This window comes from Neophocaena asiaeorientalis, unplaced genomic scaffold, assembly GCF_003031525.2.
Source record: "Neophocaena asiaeorientalis asiaeorientalis breed wild unplaced genomic scaffold, Neophocaena_asiaeorientalis_V1.1 scaffold293, whole genome shotgun sequence".
Classification (NCBI taxonomy): domain Eukaryota; kingdom Metazoa; phylum Chordata; class Mammalia; order Artiodactyla; family Phocoenidae; genus Neophocaena; species Neophocaena asiaeorientalis.
In genome coordinates, this window is record NW_020173920.1 from 490,946 (window position 1) to 514,776 (window position 23,831).

Consider the following 23,831-nt stretch of genomic DNA (forward strand, 5'->3'; position numbering starts at 1 on the left):
AAAAGGTTTATCCCCAAGCTTTCTACATTTCCTACTGGGCATTAAAAAATGACTTTGCTTTCACTTGTCCCCTCCTCATGTGACCTCTCCATTATTCCCTGAAATTATCACTTTCCCTCTCCACACATAAATACAAATGTGGGATAGTCTCTGCAAGTTTGAGTAAGCAACCGTGGCAAGCACCCAGTTGCTCAGAGGTCTTACAAAATAGAGTAACTGTTATCTATCTTACTACCAGTTTGCTCTCCTGCATAGGAAGGAGGCGACAGGAGATCTTAATTAAGGGACCTAGAGTAGTCAATTTCTCATTCAACTCCATTTGTACATAGTAATTTCTAATATTAAAAGATGTGATATATATTATCACATATACCTACTTTATGTGATATGACAACAGAATCTTTAATATGATTTAGAACAGGTCACAGTGGCCAGTATTTTCCTGGATGCAAATCACTAGGACTTACTGATATGAAATATATTTTCAGGCCAAGATTTTAAAATATCCTCTCCATTCCATGACCTCAGTATTACACTAAGAATATCTACAATATTGCTTATTCTGTACTCAGAACTTCGGCAGATTCCACCCTGAATGCCTTGATTTTTGTATTACCACCTACTCTGACAGCCTATAAGCTCCTTTGAAAGCATAAGTTCTATATCCTTCTTTGTATTACAGGCATCTAAAACATTTACCTCACTTTGTATATAGCACATGCTTAACGAATGTCTGTAAAATAAAGATTATACCAAAAAAAAAAAAAATAAGAAAGAAGGAAGGGTTGGAGGGATGGAGAGAGATAAACAGAGATAGAAAAGGAGAAAAGGAAGGAAGGATGGAGGGAGAGGAGAATGGAAAGATGGAAATGGAAGAAAGAAAACAAGAAGCATATAAACACATTAAGCAGAGACTCACAGATGCTCAACTACTTTAAATAGAATCCCTGAATCATTTTGCACAAGAGTATAATACTGTGCCCTGTTGGCCCTCTTGTATACCATATCTTGATGCTTAGGATGGTAGGTACCACTACAAGATACCAAAATAAAAAAAGTAAATTTAACGCACTTAATTCTCATACAAACTTAAAAGGCTAAATATAAAAGAAATTTTAAGCAGACAGATGATTCTTTTGTTTTTTCTTTTCCTTCTCAGAAATACAGGTTGAGATGCCCTATCTCTGACTGCCTCCCTCTCCACTTCCCAGCCAAACTCTCTATTGCCAGTTCTCACATCTTCAAAGCAGTCTTTACCCTTCCAGACACACCATAACCAATATTCTGTCTCAAATGGAAAATAAACAAAGAAGTTAACATTCTTAAATAGAAATCCTTTACTACTGCAAGCAAAGGAATATTCATTTTTCAAGTAAGGAAGGGAAATCTTAGATTGGACACTGGTATTAATGATCCCTATCACCTTTGAGTAATTTTCCATATGTATAATATAGTGATAATTACACTCGTCTGATCAACCTCTCTGGAGTTTTTATGTGGATCTCATCACACTACAAACATGAAAGTTGCTTGAATATAAATAAAAACAATGCACACAAAAATGCACAGGCAGAAACATTTTCTGGATGAAGGTTTTTGTTTATATGGTCTCTATCATATGGAAGAAGAAAAGTAAGTTGGAAACTCCTGCACAGATTGATCCATTATAGAAGCCTTATTAACCTACTGATTCCCATAACCTCTAACAGGTTCATATAGAAATATGCCTCAACCCCCAACGGAGAAGAGTTGGAGGTTCTGACTCTCCAATGAGGGAGAAAGGGCATATTTTTCTGAGAGGCATCATGACCACCAAAGATCTGGCCAAGGAAATACCTTCTGTGTAACATAAAGTGAGACATCCTAAAAAAGGGGCTTTGGTAGATAAATGGAGGAAAAATTAGATATAGATTGAGCTATCAGAAGGCTTTGGTGATAAGTGGAACAAGTGAGAATACAAAGTAGGGATTTGTTTGGAATGTAATGTAATGGGAAGCAAAGCAAACTCTATTGAAAGAAGCCTGGGGCTGGCTCAGGGGAAAAGAATTAGCAAAGGCAAAACACACATCTAATAAGGGTCTAATGTCTCTTTAGCCAATGTCAGTAAGAGAAAACCTTTCATAGCAGGAAATTTCCTTGGAACTTACAGAAATGACTACCAAATGGAAGTAAAGCACATATAATGAGAACGCTGCCAGGAATACCATCTTGGTTCCCCTACATTACAGCTGTATTTAGCGTGGATTCAGCTTATTATGGATCTAATTCAAGCCACCCATTGAAACATAATAAAGACCAATGCTGTTACTGGGCAAGTATAAAGTCAATGAAAAAATACATTTCTGTAGGCTTTTTACGTATCAGTAAATCAGGTAAGCCATTGTTAGAGACCAGTAGAATGATCATAAAACTGTTACCTTCAGGGAGAAAAGTAATCAATGCTTGAAAGTAAATCAATATCAAAGAATTTCTTAAACAGATATTTCTAAGAGGGAAGTGAATGAATTTTAATTCCCCCAGCCCTGTATTGCTGACCAATACTTCCTGACCATGAATGGTTTCTTGCTGGTCCCAGAGAGTCAACTAGTATTCAGCAACGGCTAAACCAGGGCAGAAACTAATAAAATATCACTTGCACAGATTATAATATCACACTTCAGGAGAGATATATAGTATAAACAAAAGAGTGAGCTCTGAATAATCAAGGGATGAAAAAAAGTTCAGTCTAAATTTCTATTTTCTAATCTGAAAAAGGGAGGAATTGAACCAAATTATTTATAGCTTTCTTTCAATTTACAAAATTAATGGTTCTATTGCTCGTTAATTTATTTAATAAATAGTATTTATTAACTTCCTTGCGAAAGAAATGGAACTGGTTAATGTTCTCATGAAAACCATGATCACTTCCTATAATATTTGTGTTGAACAAATAGTTGAAAACATCACGTGAGAAAGAAATATATATATATAATAATTTTTGCAAACACTTTTAAAGCCCTTACTGGGTGTCAGTCATCATTCTAAGTAATGGAAGATAAATAAATAGATAGATACCCAGATACGTAGATATATGGATAATGATTGAGATGGAGATAAAATGGACATAGAGGTAGAAAAACTCATTTGATCATCACAACAGTCAACAGCTTTAGAACACTCACCATGTGCCAAGTGCTATGAAGCGCTTAACACATTCTCTGTGACTCCACGTTGCAGGACTAGAACCAAAAATGGCCCAGTAAAAAGAAGATGATCGGGCTTCCCTGGTGGCACAGTGGTTGAGAGTCCGCCGGCCGATGCAGGGGACACGGGTTCGTGCCCTGGTCCAGGAGGATCCCACATGCCGCGGAGGGGCTGGGCCCGTGAGCCATGGCCGCTGAGCCTGCGCGTCCGGAGCCTGTGCTCCGCAACGGGAGAGGCCACAGCGGTGAGAGGCCGGCGTACCGCAAAAAAAAAAAAAAGATTATCCTAACGGTCATCTCCAGTGTACGATTCAGGTGATAAAGCCCTCACTCTTAGAGATGTTTCAGCAGTAATCGGGTTCTAATTTTTGTGAATATTAGGAAAGGAGCCACTGATTTAGTGTAGCTGACCTCTATGATCACTCTTATTAACTGAGGGCCCATAAAAATAAAGCCAGAGTGGGCACAGTGCTAGACAGCATAGATAGAACTGGTAGATTCGGAAGATCTTTCGATACTACAAAGATAATTAAAATAACAGCAACAACAACAAACAGCTGATTTTCAGGGGAAACATTGGGGATGGGCTTTAAGAGTTTTTGAGAAGTTGATCTGCAAAGTTAGGTACACTTGGACTCCAGTAAACTAGTCAAATAACTAACAGTGTTCAAAGAGTTATATTTATTGCCACACAAAATGAATCATGCGTCTTTGGGGAATGTTTTTTTGGAAACTTCATTTTCCATTTTGGACTACTGGATCAGCCTCTCAAAAGAGTTTGGAATGTGGCCAATTACTTCCCTCTGCGTTTTTCACTTGAGACTTAAGGGCTATACAACTCCATTTTCCATTCTCACATAATACATCTTAGCGAGGACTCTGCCTGTGTCTCTTCATTTTGTAAATAATAAGGCACCAAAAACATAGCCTGTTTGTAAGTATGGATTTGAGAATGAGAACCAGGAAACACAGTTAAAAAGTCTTAAGAAAGGTATCCTTATTATAGTAAACTACTACTCAATACTCCATATCTATGTATATTTTACATTATTATAATAATGCCAAATTACTCTTGGGATAATGAATTAGCAGATACATTAAAATTTTTCAAGAATAAAAACCACACCTTGACAATACCTATATTAAAAATCAGGCATTAGAAAGGCATACAAGTAAACTCTGAGAAAAAAAACCCAGAAACCAATTTGCAACCCTCCCAATCATATAGTACCTCACATATCACCCGAGCACTCAAAACGAATATAATGTTAAACCAAGTTGGAGGGTAAGTGACACTGGCAGATCTAATGGCAAAACAGACAACTCAAAATATCAAAGGAAAGTTCAAGCTAAATAAGGCTTTAAAAAATACTAAACCTTGGGGACTTCCCTGGCAGTCCACTGGTTAAGACTCTGCTTTTCCACTGCAGGGGGCACAGGTTCGATCCCTGGTTGGGGAACTAAGATGCTGCATGCCAAAAATACCCCCCAAAACAAAAAACTAAACCTTCCTATGATAAACCATAATGGAAAAGAATATGAAAAAGAACGTATATATATATATATATATATATATATATATATGTATAACAATTATTTTGCTGTACAGCAGAAATTAACACAACACTGTAAATCAACTATACTTCAATAAAATAATTTTTTTTTGATTAGCGTTAGCATGGCACATATTTCTTTCCTTTTTTTTTAACATCTTTATTGGAGTATAATTGCTTTACAATGGTGTGTTAGTTTCTGCTTTGTAACAAAGTGAATCAGCTACATATATACATATATTCCCATATCTCCTCCCACTTACATCTCCTTCCCACCCTCCCTATCCCATCCCTCTAGGTGGTCACAAAGCACTGAGCTGATCTCCCTGTGCTATGTGGCTGCTTCCCACTAGCTATCGGTTTTACATTTGGTAGTGTATATATGTCCATTGTCCATGCCACTCTCTCACTTTGTCCCAGCTTACCCTTCCCCCTCCCGGTGTCCTCAAGTCCATTCTCTACGTCTGCGTCTTTATTCCTGTCCTGCCCCTAGGTTCTTCACAACGTTTGTTTTTTTTCAGATTCCATATATGTGTGTTAGCATGTGGTATTTGTTTTTCTCTTTATGACTTACTCCCCTCTGTATGACAGACTCTAGGTCCATCCACCTCACTCCAAATAACTCAATTTCTTTTTATGGCTGAATAATATTCCATTGTATATATGTGCCACATCTTCTTTAACCATTCATCTGTTGATGGACATTTAGGTTGCTTCCATGTCCTGGCTATTGTAAATAGTGCTGCAATGAACATTGTGGTACATGACTCTTTTTGAATTATGGTTTTCTCAGGGTATATGCCCAGTAGTGGGATTGCTGGGTCGGATGGTAGTTCTATTTTTAGTTTTTAAGGAACCTCCATACTGTTCTCCACAGTGGCTATATCAATTTACATTCCCACCAACAGTGCAAGAGGGTTCCCTTTTCTCCGAACCCTCTCCAGCATTTATTGTTTGTAGATTTTTTGATGATGGCCATTCTGACTGGTGTGAGGTGATACCTCGTTGTAGTTTTAATTTGCATTTCTCTAATGATTAGTGATGTTGAGCACCCTTTCATGTGTTTGTTGGCAATCTGTGTATCTTCTTTGGAGAAATGTCTCTTGAGGTCTTCTGCCCATTTTTGGATTGGGTTGTTTGTTTTTTGGATATTGAGTTGCATGAGCTGCTTGTATATTCCAAGATGCAACTTTAAGGTACAAAATATTCAAGATTTCCTCACGAAACATTTTTAAATTGAGCCAAAGAGGGAAAATATATATATATTCTGTGATTTAAACATATACCTCCAAAAGTATCACCACATGAACAGGCAGGTATAAATTTTTAGAGCCCTGACAGTAATAATTTAAAGGTCCAAGCTCAGTAAGTAAATTAAAATGTCACAGCAAATCTTAATCTTATTATAAAAACTCTTCTCTCATAGCTAGTATTTTGTGGTCAAAATCAATGGTGCTTACAGTTGTAGGACACATCTTCACAATGAAAACAAATTCTACTCTGCTCATACTCCTTTTTCCACTTTTTGCACCAGAGTATTAAAGTTCTGTCACGCCCCTCCAGTTGTGAGGAAATTCACACCTTTGTGTTACTTTAAACAAACAAAAAATACAATTCAATTAATGTGTACGGAATCCATTAGGGGAAAATGATCTCATTTACTTTTTAATCTCCATTAAATCATGATTAAATTGATATTTTAAATAGAATTAACTTTTTAATAACAGCACTATTGAGATATAATTCACATACCATACAGTTTACCCATTCAAAGTGTATAATTCAATGGTTTTTAGTATATTGACAGAGCTGTACAACCATCACCACAATCAACTGTAGTTTTTTCATTACCCCAAAAAGCAAACTCCCACCCTTTAGTAGCAGTCTGTTTCCATTTATCACAGCACAATCATTAATCAACTTCCTGTCTCTATAGAGTTGTCTATTCTGGACATTTCATATAAATGGAATTATACCATATGTTGTCTTTTGTGACTGGTTTCTTTCATTTAACATACTGTTGCCACGATTCATACATGTTGTAGCATGCCTCAGCACTCTCTTTTATTGCTAAATAATATTATATTGAATAAATGTGCCGCACCTTATCCATTCGTTAGTTGATGGACATTTGGGTTATTTCCACTTTTGGCTATTTTAAATAATGCTGCTATGAATATTAATATAGAAAAGTTTTTGTGTCGACCTACGTTTTCATTTCTCTTGGGTATATACCTAGTAGTGAAATTGCTGGGTCATATGGTAACTCTATCTTTAACCTTTTGCAGAACTGGTAGACTATTTTCCAAAGTGGCTATGGCATTTTAGATTCCCATTAGCAGTATATAAGGGTTCCAACTTCTCCATATCCTCACCTGTACTTGTTATTATCTTTTTTAATAAAGCCATCTTAGTGGGTGTGAAGTGGTGAGTCCTTGTGGTTTTTGATTTGCATTTCCTTGATGGCTAATGGTGTTGAACATCTTTTCATGTGGCTATTAACTATTTGTATATCTTCTTTGGAAATACGTCTATTCAAATCCTTTGTACACTTTTGTCTTTTTATTTTTAGTTCTATGAGTTATTTATATATTCTAGATACACATTCCTTACCAGATAAATGACTTGCTAACTTTTCTCCCCTTCTCTGGGTTGTCTTTTTCACTTTCTTGATTGTGTTCTTGGAAGCACAAATGTTTTAATTAAGATGAAATTCTTTTGTGTGTTGCTTGTGCTTTTGGTTTCATATCTCTAAAACTACTGTTTAACCTAAGGTCATGAAGATTTAGCCTTATGCTTTCTTCTAAGTGTTTTATAGTTTTAGCTCTTACACTTAAGTTCATGATCCATTTTAAGTTACTTTTTGTATGTGATGTGGACTTTTTAAAACATAAATATTTTTGGACATGCTCCTAATCAGATTTCAAGGTTTTAAGACAATGCCAATAAAGTCTTTTCATTGAAATTACTGAGAAAGTTCCTGGAAATCCCTTAGGAATATTAATAATAAAGAAAGAATTCAATAAACAGCATACAAATTTTTAAAAAACATACAACTTATTCCTGGATTCAATGTAAAAAGAGTCAAAATACAAGAATAGCACAAATAACAGAAAGAAATTCATGATGAGAATTAATGTAAATTTAAAAATTAAAAAAATATGCCAAGACATAAATGCATTATGTTTCTATAACCCTGCTTCCTTCCTTTAAAACCCTTAACAATTTCATTCTTTTATTATGGTATGAAAGTGCAGTGTTTGTTCTTTTCCTCTCTCACGCCTGGAGCACCCAAAATGGTACTCAGCACACAATATGTAAAAATATTTTAAATCAAATAGACGAGCAAATTAAAATGAACAGATATTAGAATTAGCACTTCAGGTGCAAGAATTATGATAGAATGTGTGAGAAACAATAAGATTTATAAACATTTTACTCCTATGAATGTTTTGCACTTATTTCTGCCTCTGCTAGTACACTTCCTCTGGTTTGGCCTTTCGTTTCATCCTTTAGGTTTTAGCATGAATATCATCTCCTTAAAGAAATTTTCATGGCAATCCTATCTAAATTAGTTTTCTCTATTATTCTCTATTACTGAAATATTTTCTTTTATAAAAACCAATCCTATATAGTAAATTTCCATATTTATTTATGTGTTGTCTTGTTCTCCCACTACAGTGGAAGTGTTTTTCATTTCATTTTCGGTGCCTAAGACAATGTGTGCCATACTATCTACACTAAATAAATAGGTAAATTATTGGTTAAATGGGAGCATGGAAAAGTTGCTGGAGTTTCAGGAATATCTGTATTGAAACCACAGGCAAGCATACCCTTCCAAGTCAATATGCTATATCCCACTCCATAGTGACTTTCAGTTCCCTCACAACTTCTCACAGCTCCCTACAGAGAGAACTTTTACCCATCCAGTGAAATAGAAGAATGGAAGTTGAAGTAGCAGTGCTTATTCATCTTTCCCTAGCTATAGAGAGAAATTTCAGAGGAAATATCCAGCGATCCATCATGAAAAGTCAACAGGCAGAAGGCTTCTGTCACCAAATCCCAGGGAAATTCTAGTCTATTTGGACCTGAATAAAATTACAGGTAAGATCTCTTCCCGTTAGTCTCTAGAGTTCAATATTTAGCTTCCTAGTAGAGATTCATAAATTTTTCAACCAATATTTATAGTAATTCAAAAGATTTTACATTACCTAGTGAAGAAACTACACATGCATATCTATTCTTCAATCTGTTCAGTTGCTCTCTGTCTCTTTGACTCTCTTGTGCTAAAGTTTTACATTATCTACATTTATATTCTCAGCCTGGAGAAGTGGGGCAGTTGCCAAGTGTCTACCCAATATCCATTTTTCCCATCATATTAACAGAACCCTGGTTTTGATGAATATGGCAATATATGTAGCTCAAATTTTTTTTTTTTTTAAATTGAGACATTTCCCCACACTCCGTCCACCTAGGGGTGACCATGTGACACAGTTCTATGGTCATCACTGGACATCACTACGGACATTGCTGAAACTTCTGGGAAAGTGTTCTTTCCTGATAAAGGCACCATCTCTTTCTCTGTGCCCCTTTTTCACTTCCCAGAATGTATACATGTTAGCTGGGGAGGCAGGAGCCATCTTGTACCACGAGGAAAAGGCCAAATAAATGTAAAAACCTTGGCCCTTTAGCCAAGGGTTGTTTAGCCAGTCAATGAACCAATACCAGTACCTATCTATCTCCAGACTTCTGGTTATGTGAGAAAACTTAAACCTTTGATCCCTTTAAATCATTGTTATGGGTGTCTTTTTTACTCACAGCCAAACTCAATCGCTGAGTGATACAGGAAAGTGAACTTAAGAAATTTATCATTAAGATTTGGTCTTGGGGAGTAAATCAGAACAGGTAATTTTCAAATTATTCAGTAAGATTTTGTGCATATATTGACACCTCAGATCACCCACTGAGTCATATGTAGAATCATGTGTAACATGACTGTATAATTATTGCCCAAACCCTAATCCAGGACACTTCTGAGGGTCAAACAGGTAGTGTCAATAATTACACTAAGACATCAGGCATAAACTGGAACTCTTCTGGATGAACCATGACATATAGGTACCCCATGGGTGACTGACGTTTTCAGTGGACTCAAAATAAATGTCTTTCTTTCCATTTGGAGATAGCTGAAATATATGTCACTTTTGACATATACATTTCTATGTAGCGAAACCATTTCCCCAATTTAACTACTAGATTTAAAAATTCTGTGGTGCAGAAACAAACTTTAGGTACATCATAAATGCAGGAGGCTGTCGGCTTGAAATCTCCTCAAAATGCAGCACTTTGCAATCTGTCCTTCTCTGACAATTGTTCTAATTTGGCCACCCATCACAATGTTTTGTTTTGCTTTTTCATATTCTTTTCCTCAGTGCTATCTATTCAAAGCGTGAACTTATCTGCAGACTTGGTCGTAAAAATGAATTGCTTCTGTTTCTCTGTTTCACTGCATCTCTATTTCATTCAAATCTCACCTGAAAACCTACTGATTTTCCCTCTGCATTTAGCACTCATAATTTCTTCTCTTTTCCCCTCCCTGAAGTCTATGAAAGTCATGGCTTACACACTTATTTTATGCAATATATTTCCCTCCAAGGGAGTTATATAAAGAGATATTTTGAAGAAGTCCCCAAAAGTTGAAAAACTGGCTCATGCTGGGGGGGCAAGAGGAAAGAAAAGTTGATTCTTATCTTTCGATGGTTTGTTTGTTACAAACCCAAGAAACATTTACATATGAAAATGACTAATTCTTATGTTGGTTTTGGAGGGGAACAGGCAAGGGAAGGTAGAACGAATCAGAACAGATAATCTCTTTTGGGAATCAGGCTGGCCTAGAGAGCAATAGTAAAGTCATAACTCTTCAGAAGGAGGCCACTGGGAAAATCTTCACCAGAAAAGACATAGAGAACACGGAACAAATGGAGCTTTAGCTTTCTCGGAAAGTCTTAACACTCTGAAAACTGGTTCACTTTATCAGTTAAGCAGGTTAAAAACAAATACAGCCCAAACTGGTTCATACAGAAGGGTAATTATGGGCTCCTAAGACTGAAAATTCAGAGGTAGGGCTGGCTTCACGTATGTCTTCATGTACAATGTCAAAGGATGTGAACAAGAACTGGTTTCTCCATCTTTCCACCTAAAGACTTTCTGTCCTCTGAGTGTTGGAATCATTCTAAGATATGATTTCTCCTTGTGTTTTTAAGATGGCTGTAGTCCTTGATCCTCTCAGCTCTAAATTCAGTTTAAAAAAAAAAAAAAAAGGCAACTCTCCTTCAACAGATAAAGTCAAGTCTTGGGCCTGAAACTAATTGGCTCTAGTTAAATGGGAGATGCTCTGCAACCAACCTCCCATGGCCAGGATGGCTAAAGATAGTGGGTTAGGCAAACCAGGAATCACCACTGAAAATTCGGGTAGAATTATCCTATGTGAACTTCGTGAACTGATGGTAAGAAACTGATTTAGGATACACTGAGCATCTTGTTTAATGTATCTACTACCATTACTAATACTACTACTATACTATTTTACTATTACTACTACTACATATGGCTGACATTGAGCATTGACTATGTACTAGGCACAGTACTAGGGTTTTACATGCATTGTCTCATTTAATTCTTGCTGTAATCCTATAAAGCTGGTATTTTCATAATTATCTCCAATTTATATATAAGGAAACTGAGTCTAGAAGGTTAACAAATTTCCCCAATGACACAAGGAAGTAAGTTACAGAGCTGTGATTCAAACCCAGTTTTATTTCTAAAGCTTTCATTCTTAAATACTGCTTAATACTACCTGATTCACTAATGACCTAAGAAATACAATTGAGAAATTTTGGATATATGACTACATGTTGGCCTAATGTGCCTCATGGCAAGGTAGAAATAAAAAATATAAAATGTAGTATCATTTTCAAATGATTCAACCAAAGGTCCTCATTAGTGCTGCTCTTAGAGCTTAATCCTATTTTTACTTTTCAATGAAAAATGCTACTGGAAACACATATGCTAATTCTTTTTTCAGTATATTTTATTTTATTTATTTTTTAAATAGCAGGTTCTTATTAATTTTTACAATTAAGGCTAGCCCAGGAGCTAAAGTATTAATATTTTCCAGAAGTTATAATTTCTTGGAATAAAACCAACACGACTTACTACTGAAAACATAAAGTAAAAATGGATGCTTACCATCATTTAGTCCTTACTGAACGTATAACTAATGACCTGCTGATTCTTTCTAAAGAAAGGCAACCTAATTTCAACAACAGCAACAAAAATTCACTTCACATATTTGCAAGCAACAGAGCCAGATTCTTGGGCTAACAGGATTCCACATATATATTTTCTAGTTGATTAAAAACAACCCAGTTCAGTTAATAAATATATATATATGAGGGCAAAAAAAAAAAAGTAGGCAAAATAAGCAATTATTTTCTAGGTGCTATAGCCAAAAATCAACCTAAGATGAAAACAAAATGTTATAAAATTCAAGAAAACCACAATTATATGGAAGGAAAAATTATGCAAATGACCCTAACTGAATATTTAACAATCTACTTGCTGAACAAGCCTCTAATTTGGTTTTTGACTTCCCTCTATTCAGGCACCAGTAACTTCAAAACTCTGTGATTCATCTGGCATTAATGGCTAAGGTGTTTCTCTCTTCCTCACTCCCTCCCTCTTGCTCTCCTCCAATATTAGAGACTTTTCAGAGATACCATCACCCAAGAAATATTTCTGCATATGCCTCCTCAAATTTTGGAACATTACATGAGGAAGTCAGTTGATGGAGAAACTCAAATTCCAGAGTGGGTAACTATTTTGTACCTCTATTCTAGATATGTGTGTTTTAAAAAACTGCCATTTCTTTTCATTATGGAACAGAACTCTTCCAGTGAGAGATGGATTGTAATAACCAAGTGGCTTCCCAAGAAGATATCCTTGCCAATTTTTGCTTTTTTTCTTTTATAAGCAATATTTAGTACAGAAAGGAAGACACGACAACATCAGCTCTTAAAATTACAATACAACATTAGCTTCAACACAGAGAAGTATGCACAATAAGATTCCTTTAGCAAATTTTCCATGTTTCCATAGAATAGTCATAGCCTATTCAAAGCTGAGCCAGTTAACAGAACTGGAAAGTGTATAAAGTTACAATCAGGAAAATTATTACAACAACCATTAAGACCAGATGGCCAATGAATTATTGTCAAAATTAAACTGCATGAAATGCATCCATCAACTGATCAACAACATTTTAACAGCTATCTTTACATAGGAATTGCAGTTTTCAGTGTTATGGTATATATTAATCTATATTAGATATGATTACTAACTTTAAGGAACTTGCATCTAATTATATACATAGGGCATAAAACAAATAATTCCAACAAAAGAAAGAAAGGAAATATACAGATAAATGTCCTACCAAAGTGCAAAATGTGGAAGTTATTTTTGGCTGCAGAAAATTAGAAAATTTGTATTTCATCCTCAGTGATGAGAAATTTTGGACATCTATGATAGTGGGGAAGAAAAGAAATTAGAGGAGAAAATAAAAAATATCCTATTGTCATTTTTGTGGGTATAAAGCAGTCTTCTTCCAATAACTTTCAATACTGGCCTTCTCCTTTCTTCTTCCTCAGAGACCCTTTCTATGTTTCTCAATAACTCTTTTTTTTTTTTTTTTTTTTGCGGTATGCAGGCCTCTCACTGTTGTGGCCTCTCCCGTTGCGGAGCACAGGCTCCGGACACGCAGGCTCAGCGGCCATGGCTCACGGGCCCAGCCGCTCCGCAGCATGTGGGATCTTCCCGGACCGGGGCACGCACCCGTGTCCCCTGCATCGGCCGGCGGACTTTCAACCACTGCGCCACCAGGGAAGCCCTCTCAATAACTCTTGACTCAGTTTTTCAATATAAAGTCAGTATATTATTGCAATCTCGACATTGTCTGCTCTCACTGAAGCATCAGATTTAGTCATGGAATTCTAAAGGCATGTCAAAGAATTATGCTTTTGATATTATGTTGCAACAGTATGGAGTGACACATCCTTAACTGCAGCAGCAAATAGGATAAGAAATGTTGACTTTACAAGTGAACACTGAAATAGATAAACAACAGGACCTACTGTATAGCACAGGGAACTATATTCAATATCCTATAATAGCCTATAAGAATCTGAAAAGAATATATATACATATATATATATTTATGTATAACGGAATCACTTTGCTGTACACCTGAAACTAATACAACATTGTAAGTCAACAATACATCAATCAAAAAAACTTTTTTTTAATGAAGATTGAACTGGAATTTCCTCTTCTTGACCCACCTCCTCTATACTGGTATTTGCTTATATCATACACAAAATTTAATTCAAAAGGGATTAAAACCTGAAATGTAAGACCTAAAGCCATAAAAGCCCTAGAAGAAAATAAAGAAAAGTTTCATGACATTGAATTTGGCAACGTAAGGTGTAAATGACATAACCAGGATCAAAGCAAGTTAATCCTCCCTATAGAATGGAAATACAAAGCACTGAGCAAGTGGCAGCTGCAGGCCTCCTGGGCTTCATGTCCTGAAGCGGGTGGTGTGACCCCAAGTTCCACTCTGGTCAGGTCAATGGGAATAAAAGCCCTCTGTGTAAAATAAAGGACCAGAGCCAGGCTACCTGCTCACACGAGGGACTGGTATAATTTTCCTGCTCCAACTCTTAAAAGGCTGAAATAAAAAATGCTGCTACTTGCTCATCATCACTAATCATCAGAGAAATGCAAACCAACACCACAATGAGATCAAATTCACCTCTCACCTATCAGAATAGCTATCATCAAGAAGTCAATAAATAACAAATGTTGATGAGGATGTGGTGAAAAGGGAACACTCATGCACTGCTGGTGGGACTGTAAAGTGGTACAGCCACTATAAAAAAAACAGTATGGAGGTTCCTTAAAAAATGAAAGCTAGAACATGTGATCCAGCAATTTCACTTCTTGGTATTTACCTAAAGGAAACAAAAACACTGATTCAAAAAGATATATGCACTCCAATGTTCACTGAAGCATTATTTATAATAGCCAAGATATGGAAACAACCTAAGTGTCCATCAACAGATGAATGTATAAAAAAGATGTGGTATATATATACAATGGAACATTTAAAAGAAAAAGAAATCTTTCAATTTCCAACAACATAGTTGGGTCTGGACAGTATCACACTAAGTGAAATAAGTCTGACAGAGAAAGACAAATACTGTTGGGTTGACCCAAAAGTTCATCTGGGTTTTTCCATAAGATGTTATGGAAAAACCGAATGAACTTTTGGGCCAACCCAATATATGATCTCACTTATTTGTGGAATATAAAAAACAAAACAATCAAAACAAAATGAAAACCGATTCATAGATACAGAGAGCAAACCGGTGGTTGCCAGATGGGAGCGGGGGTGTAGGGTTGGGCAAAGTAGGTGAAGGGGATTAAGAGGTACAAACTTTTAATTATAAAATAATAAGACACAGAGATGTAATATGTAGCATAAGGACTATGATCAATAATACTGTAATAACTGTATGGAGACAAATTGTTACTAGACTTACCATGGTGATTATTCCTAATGTATGTGAATTTCAAATCACCATGTAGATTGCATGAAACTAATATAACATTGTATATCAACTGTATTTTTAAAAATGCTGCTAGTATTTTAAGCAAGATGCAATGATAGACATAGACTCAGATTGAGAGAAACAAGACCAAGCCATACCCTTGCCCAGGCCCCCTTTCCTAACCCCAGTGCCACCCTAGGATGCAGCCTTGAAATGACTCTTAAAATCTTATTCTAAACTAGGACCACTGGAGGTTGGATAGCAGCAACCAAAAATTTGCTAGAAATTGAGGGCAGACTTCAAAAGAAGAAGATCATGAAGAAAGAAAGAGAGAAATGGGCCTACAGACCAAAATTCCAAACACATGCAGAACAAATTCTTAAGTCTAATATAATCTCAGTCTAATTCTAAAAATGACAGCCAACAAAATCAATGATTGAAACATGAATTCATTACAAGAGAAACTAACTTTATGGAAAAGTATAACAAGTATTATAAGAAAGCTCAGAGAGACAAATGAGTTAATAACTTTCTGTAAAAAGAGCCAGATAGTAAAAACAGGAAGAAATCAATCAAGATCAGGTAGATATGGAATGGAAACCATTAAACATCCAAAAATTTAAAGCATAGTGACTGAAATCACAAAACAGATGGCATCATTTCTAGAGCAGATAAATTTGCAAGTTTCTAGTGAAAGTGATTTAAATATTATCAGCACAAGAGACTGGCAAGTATAACAGAAATAAAATGTAAATGGGAAGAGTTAAAACTTTCCAGAATTAGAGAAGTCTGATTCTTTGGATTGAAAGTGCATTCTGAATTTCTAACAAGATAACTTAATTAGATTTACAACTAGACATTATAGTGAATTTGCAGAACATAAAGTATAAAGAGAAAAAGTCCTTAAAATTTTCCATATAGATAACCTACAAAGGAGAGAATATTAAACTGACAGCAAACTTCTCACAGTCAACAGTACATGCCAGAAGCCAACAGAATATAATTGTCAAAGTGCTGGGGGAAATACAGGTCTACTAAGAACTGTATAACTATCTGAACTGTAATTCAAGAGTGAAAGTGAAAGGAAGGCATTTTCACAGATACCAGGATGAAGGGAATTCACCACCTAGAGATGCACACACTGAAAACAGTGGAAGGTTTTGTTTAGAAGAAAAGTAAACTCAGAGGGACCGAATTTGATAAACACAAAAACAAAACCTGCGTGCACAGAAATTATTTTAAAGATTGATAATGTAACTTTTAGTATAGAATAATAACTAATTGTGCATATTAATTTTAAAGTGTAAATAATCCAATTGGTGAGAAGGGTGGTGGTGTTTACTAAGCAAGAAAACATACTAAGGTCTATCAGCTGTTTGGAAGAAGGACAGAAATAAATAATATGTTTTATTATTTAGCAAATTATATACATATGTATGTCTGTTAAAAAAGTCTAGGGCTTCCCTGGTGGCGCAGTGGTTGAGAGTCCGCCTGCCGATGCAGGGGACGCGGGTTCGTGCCCCGGTCCGGGAAGATCCCACACGCCGCGCAGCGGCTGGGCCCGTGAGCCGTGGCCGCTGAGCCTGCACGTCTGGAGCCTGTGCTCCGCAACGGGAGAGGCCACAACAGTGAGAGGCCCGCGTAACGCAAAAAATAAAAAAAAACACACACAAAAAAAAGTCTAAATCATTAAAACACTAGAATTATAACCTACGTTTATGAACCAGCAGAAGAATAAAGATGGAATAGGAAAATGTTTCAGGAATGTGAGAAAATAAAGAAGAAGAAAATAGAAGCAAAATAAAAAGCAAACTACAAGGGTAAAAACAAATCTAGATGCATCAACAATCTCATTAAATGCTTATGGATTAAACTCACCTATTAAAATATTTTCAGAATGGATCCGGAAACTTTAGCTCTATGCTACCTAACAGTCACTCGGTCTTTACTACTGTCTCTTTTGTCTCCTGGTAAAGGGGGTGGGGTGAGGGGGAATCAGAAGTAACTGGGGAATTCCTAGCTTAAATATGAATACAGAAAAGGTGAATGCCACTAGATAAATGATACCATTTGAGAATTTCTCTTGGATTCTATGTTAGCTTCTTTAGGACCTCTAGGGTTTGCCTTCAGACACACACCACCAGTCCCCCTGCGCCTGCCATAATTCCAGGTATGGGCCTTATTGGTGTGCTCAGCTACACTGTTTAACATCAAGTAGGAAACTGCCTTTCAAATAACTTCAAGCCTTAACATATACCAAAAGCACATCACGAAAGCCTGTAACATCCTGTTTTTAACTCCCCACAAGGTTCCTGGCCACACTGGTGCTCTCTTGCTGAGACATGCCACACAGACAAGCAGCAAAACCAGTGTGATGAAGCCTTGATACCCAATTCTCTTTCAGGTCTGTCTCTCCCGATATTGGCCCCCTTTAGTCCTATAACAAAATCTTCAGGCCTATGCCCCTGCTTAAAATTAAAAACCAGAATTTCATACTGTTAGTCCTATCCAGAAAGAGTGATTTTGAAAGTAGAGAGCCTGATGCTCAATGTCAGTGAGGCCCAGCTTATAATCAAGAAGAATTGTTCCAGCAGCCTCACAGTACCATACAGGGGAAAGGGTTGCAATTCTTGGTATGAGGCAGATTTGATTTAAGTGAAGAGGAAAGCTGAAAACAGGTAACTCAACAGGTCATTATTGGTTTTACTAAGATATACTTTACAAAAAAGTACCTACAGTAAAATTCTCTAGTCAAGAATTTCTTAAAACCTCTCCTATGGGCTCCCTGTATCTTAAGCCTAGTTCTGAGCAAGAAAAAAAGAAAAAGTGTATCTCTAAAAATGCGCCACATATGAAGTTCAGTTATGTCATGCTGAATACCCAGGCTCCTCTCCCAGGAACTTTGGGATTGCACCCAACAACTGGGACCCCTCCCTGCCTGCACCCCCTTAACACCACACACACACACACACACACACTCACACACACAAAACACACACGGGTTCCTATACAGCTGCCACCTGCTACAATACTGTTGTCAGATAATCTGTGTTTTTCTTCTTCCCAGACCTTTGGAAATGAACTCTGGTTCAGAAATCTGAACTCTACTGTTCTTGTAGAATTACAACCAGAATTATGATCTTTTAAATAAATATAAAAATGAATAACAACCTTCTAAATATAAATATAGTCTACCTTTAGCTGTTTACTTGATGACTAATTAAATTCTTAAATCAATACTATCCTAAGATCACCTAAATATTTTAGTTTGTATTGCATTCAAAACTTTTTTTAAAACGTTTAACCAACTGGAATTATTCAAAACAATAACTGTCCTTTTCTTATTTTAATTCTCACATTAAAAATATAGATTCACAATAACTGGACATTAAGAAATGTTAGAATTATGACACATTAAAAATGAAAGCCCATTGTTTTGACCATTTGACCAAAATGTATCTATCTTTAAGTATTATTTTGAGTAGACCATTGAAAAAATGTGTATGTACACATCTGATATACAAATGCATATTCAGATGTGAATATGTTCAAGAGTAAAATGGCATCTTTAAGAATTCTAATATGAATGACAGCTGTACTACTAGTAAGCAAGCATAGGGTACCAGAGATTCATTTAATTGATTGTGGAAAAAGTTTAATAAAAGCTATTCAATAATTAATTGAGAATCTAGTGGGCATAAGTGAACTTCCTGAATAACCTTGTCTTATTTAGTGAGATCACAGAAAGCAAGGGTGGAAATCTGTAACCATGATTTTCAAGAATATTTCGTCATGAACTACAAATAGGCCATTCCCTTAGAACAGAGCAGGAATTATATCCATACAGAAGATTCAGTGCTGCTGCATTCTCTCAATGCATAAATTATTATCTTGAGAGTGGGACCATCAACTCCTTTAAAATATGTCAGGGCTCATAATGTAGCCACTGATGCCACCTAATTTTGTTAGTTTTAGATTCAAAAGAGATGTTAGACAACATGAGATCCAACACCCTCATTTTAAAAGTTTGGAAATTAAGTCAAAGAGAGGAGGACTTTCCCACAGGAATATTGTCGTTGAAATGCAAATAAAACTCAAATATCCCAGCCCCTAATCCAAAGCTCATTCCGTCAATTCACATGTCTTTAAAGTGACCAGTTATCGCAGGAATCTGACAAATTAGGTACTACACAGTTCTATAAAATACAAACAAAAACACAGTCTATTCTGAAAGGTTTTTTTCTCCACAACAAGCCAGAGAAGACTCCCAGACAAATTCAAGAATTTAGCTTCCTAAACCATCCTCTGTGCTTGAAGGAGAGGTAACAGGAGAAAGGAAAAAATGTTTTACCTCTTGAATTAAACAGAAAGGTAAAATTCAAAACATTATCCTCTAGAAGTGAAAGACAGAAAAAGAGAATTTGTATCACATGGAGAGTTACTAGCTCCTTCTCAACAGAGCGTGACCTTTAACATTGTAAATTATAAAATCTTCATAATAATCCTGATATACTGGGTCAGAAAATATACATTGACTTCAACTTGTAATTTTCTTCCCTAAAATAACGGTTACTTCATTACTCTCTATGCCAGTTTATGTGCGCGCGCACACACACACATACACACACGCACACACAACAAGGTACTTACTGAGCTGTAGAGATAGCCTTCACCATTCATGGCCACATAGAGGCTGGCCTTCACCCCTTGGATGGCCACCACACGCAGGCCCACAGGGATTAGATTGAAGAGGGCTAGAGGGGAAAAAAGGAAGAGAGAGGAAAGGATCAGTGAACTTTTGAATAAATCATCTTGCTTCTTAAAATGACTCTTTTTGAAGATTAAAACCTATGAATTGAAATTAGGAGAGAGAGAGAGGAGTTCTAAGAGTGAGGAGAACTGGCTTCTTGTCTCTGCACCATGACTAATTACTATGTGACTTCAGGTAAATCACATAAACTCATCTGCAATAAAGGGATTAGATTAGAAGGACTCCAAGGGCCCCACATAGATCTGAGAGTTCAGGATCTCTGCTCTGTGAAATGAACATATACTCAAACAGTATAAGATGATTTTTTCTAACGAACAAATAATTTGAACCAAAAAATTCTCAACAGAAGAAAACATATTTGGAATCATAAGTAATAATAAAATATGATCTTCATAACATATGCCAGAGCTTCTCTTCCTTGTGGTCCTGAAAACTGTCTTAAACACACAAGATGAACACAAAAACACTGGCTCATCCTTCACTATGCTAGTGGCAGGAGAACATTTCTCTTCATATTTCATGTAACGTATTTCATTTTTACATGTAAATATAGGTAGATAAATAGAGGTATCAATGGTTACTAGATAGCTTAAGCTCTAACAGACAGATTTTATATCTTGGGGAAAAAATATATATATATGCATAATTATGCACAAACCATTAAAAATCAACTTCGTAAATTTAATTCAATATCCTAAGATAAAATGAAAACATACTTGTAGTCTTTAAATATTTGGGTTGTCCATTACTGAAAATATTCAACAGTCTACTTGTCTACTTGGAGAAAGTACTCAAACACCAGAAAGAAGATAAATAAGAAGATAATCCATTTTTCTGTCAAAAATGTATTTCTATGAATTATATATTCCTATATAGCACTACTTTAGTTAACATTAATATTACAAAATGAGCATAAGCATAAAACATTGTCCCCATCCCGAATTTATATTACATAAAGGAGGAAAGCAATCATATAACTAGGCTGTATAGATGGCAACGTGAATATGAACTAAACATTTATGACTGCGTGCATAAGAGAATAGCCTTGCCGTTCACTTTAACATCCTGACTTAGTTAGAAGTTCTTATCTATCTTTTCTACTGATGAAATTCCCATCGCTTTGGTCATCTTCTCAGTTTTGAATATAAGATATATATATATAAATTAACCCAGGGATTACCATTAATCAGGGATGCTATTTTTCTGGGCTTCTCTCAACGTGGGATAGTAAGCTAAACACACCCACACAGTATTTGGCTTTTAGTCACATGTTCAACTGGTAGTTCTAAAGGATCAAGCCTAAGACCACAAGTTTAGTACAGCAGGATTCAATTCCTAGATATTTGACATCAGACCCGTCTCTTTGCCTCTTTGAACCTTTTCCCTCATCTGTCATGAAAGTTGAAACTAGATCTTAGCAGACACTTAAGAATTAATAGCTGCCTTAAGTTGAATCTGTACTAGTTTTTGTTCCTCCAATATTCTTACCACTGTCAGAGAGAGCTAAGACATATGGAATAATCTGATACACTGTATAATGTATATCTATAATTAAATGTAATATATGCATTCTATATATAGTCCCTATGTTACAGAAGTTCAAGGAAATGGAAGAACTGTGTTCTGAAGTGTTCAAGAAATGTCTCACACAGAAGATGAGACCCAAGTTGACACTTAAAGAAGGGACAGAAGTTGAGTAGGCGAAGATCATAAACATTATAGTAGGGCAGGAAGTAAGTGGTTCTTCAGGGTAGTGTATGTATATAGGAATGGACTGCCAGATTGAAGGATTTGATTCATGCTGGGGAGGAATGGGAAAGAACACCATGTAGGCAAAGTAGGGATAAATAACTGAGAGTTTGTCACTCTAGTCTTACAGACCTAGACTTTACCAAATGGGCAACAAGAAGGGTGGCATATGTAAAGATTAAAGCAGCAACACAGATTACAAAAAAGTGGGAGAGATTTGTAGACAAAGTAGTTTCTAAACTCACCACTGAGAAGCTACATGCCTTTGAGCCACTCATTTAACCTCTCTGCTTTAGTTTTCCTGTCTGTAGAATGGGCATAATGATCCTTACTGCACAGAGTTGACAGAAGAATCAAATGCATTATCATGTTCTTGAAAGTGTTTCATAAACAGAGATGTGTTCTCTCTATATGAGTTATCTGTCATTAATATATGATTCTTCTGCTTGTCAAATAAGGTTACCAAAGGGTCTGACGTAAACCGACATATCACCTGACTAATATCTATTGATTCAGAAGATTGCTTAATACTTTTAAAATAATACTTTACCTTTGTGCAACACAATTTTCAGTGTTGATAAATTCATCATCGTATTTGACCCTCAACCATAAACACTATGAAGAATTTAGGACAGAATGATTATTCTAATTTTTAGAAGGGTAAACAGATTCAGAGAGGTAGCCCAGGTGGAAGTGCAACTGACCAAAGGTTTTCTGGCTCGCTAATGTGGTTATCTGCCCCAAATATCCTATTTCCTCCTCCTTCCCTTTTAAGTTTAATTTCCCCTAATAGTCATTCTCACCTTCTCAAAAAGTAATAAGACGATTTAGCTACATCTCTGTGCATACCCTGCGGCTAACTGTGGCTATGGATTCAGTACTGACGAATGAAATGTAGGCAGAAAGGTCTCTGTACTCTTGAAGACCCTTTCCTTAAAGACAACTGGCCTTTGCCCTCTTCCCTACCCTTTGCCTTACTGCTGTTTGGAGGGGGATGAGTTGAGGTGGCTGGATGATCTCAGGGCATGAAAACAAGGGCTTCCCCCTGAGCGAGTGATGGCAGGTGAGCTGGAAAGAGTGGGGTCTTCCCTGAGGACCTTGCGGAGCAATGGCACCAGTCTAGCTTCCAATTACGTAGGTCTGGCTTTTATGTGAGAAAAATAAGTCCTTGTTATTTTAGTCTGTGCAACACTGAGCCAACCCTAATCCTAACTGACAGAAATTGCTGACGAAAGCAGAGTTAACACGTAAGGTACAAACATGTTAGGTACTTATATATTGTAAATAAATGTAACCATTGGAAAATATCAAGTTCGATGATGATTCTTATGAAAAAGAGTAATGAAATTCAAAATTGTACATAACATCTTTCTAAATAAAGATTTTCCAGGACAAATGCTAAGAACATTGGTTCATTTACCTAAAACAGGGGTAAAAAAAGCAACTATAAAGCTTTTCTTATCTAAGTGAGAAAACTATGAAAGCTAGGCAGGGACCAAAACAAGAAACCTGTGTGAAAGTTTTATAGAAACCATAAGGTGATGATGGCTTTTAGATGGTATGCTTTGGGAGATTTAGCAAGTCCATTAAAAACAAAATCAGTAAACAATTTGGAATGAGAGTTTTTAGCGGTAAAAGCTAAAAGCTATTCTCTTTGGGAGGGTCTGCATCTCCCTCCTAAAATCTTGAAAAATGGCAAATGACTTACCCTTATCTATTATTTATCTTCCACATAGCACACTGGCTCTAGTTCTTTGTTATGCATTGACAATTCCTCCTGAATCTCCAGTCTTCCTCTCCATCCTCAAAGCCACTGGCCTAACTCATAGGAACTGGGCCACACCATTCTTCTAAGTCCCTTGCATCTACTCATGCCACTTCCCTGCTAACAGTTCCCTGCTTGATACCT

General features: G+C 36.3%; 1 protein-coding gene across 3 annotated transcripts in view; it reads right to left on the reverse strand.

The window, feature by feature from the left end:
* FGF12 (fibroblast growth factor 12) overlaps positions 1-23,831 on the reverse strand; it is a 538,040-nt gene that overhangs the window by 146,632 nt on the left and 367,577 nt on the right. For all 3 annotated transcript variants that reach the window (XM_024752120.1, XM_024752119.1, XM_024752118.1), the window contains one exon: positions 20,053-20,156. In XM_024752120.1, coding sequence (XP_024607888.1) covers positions 20,053-20,156 — 104 coding nt within the window. The remainder of the gene's footprint in view (positions 1-20,052; positions 20,157-23,831) is intronic.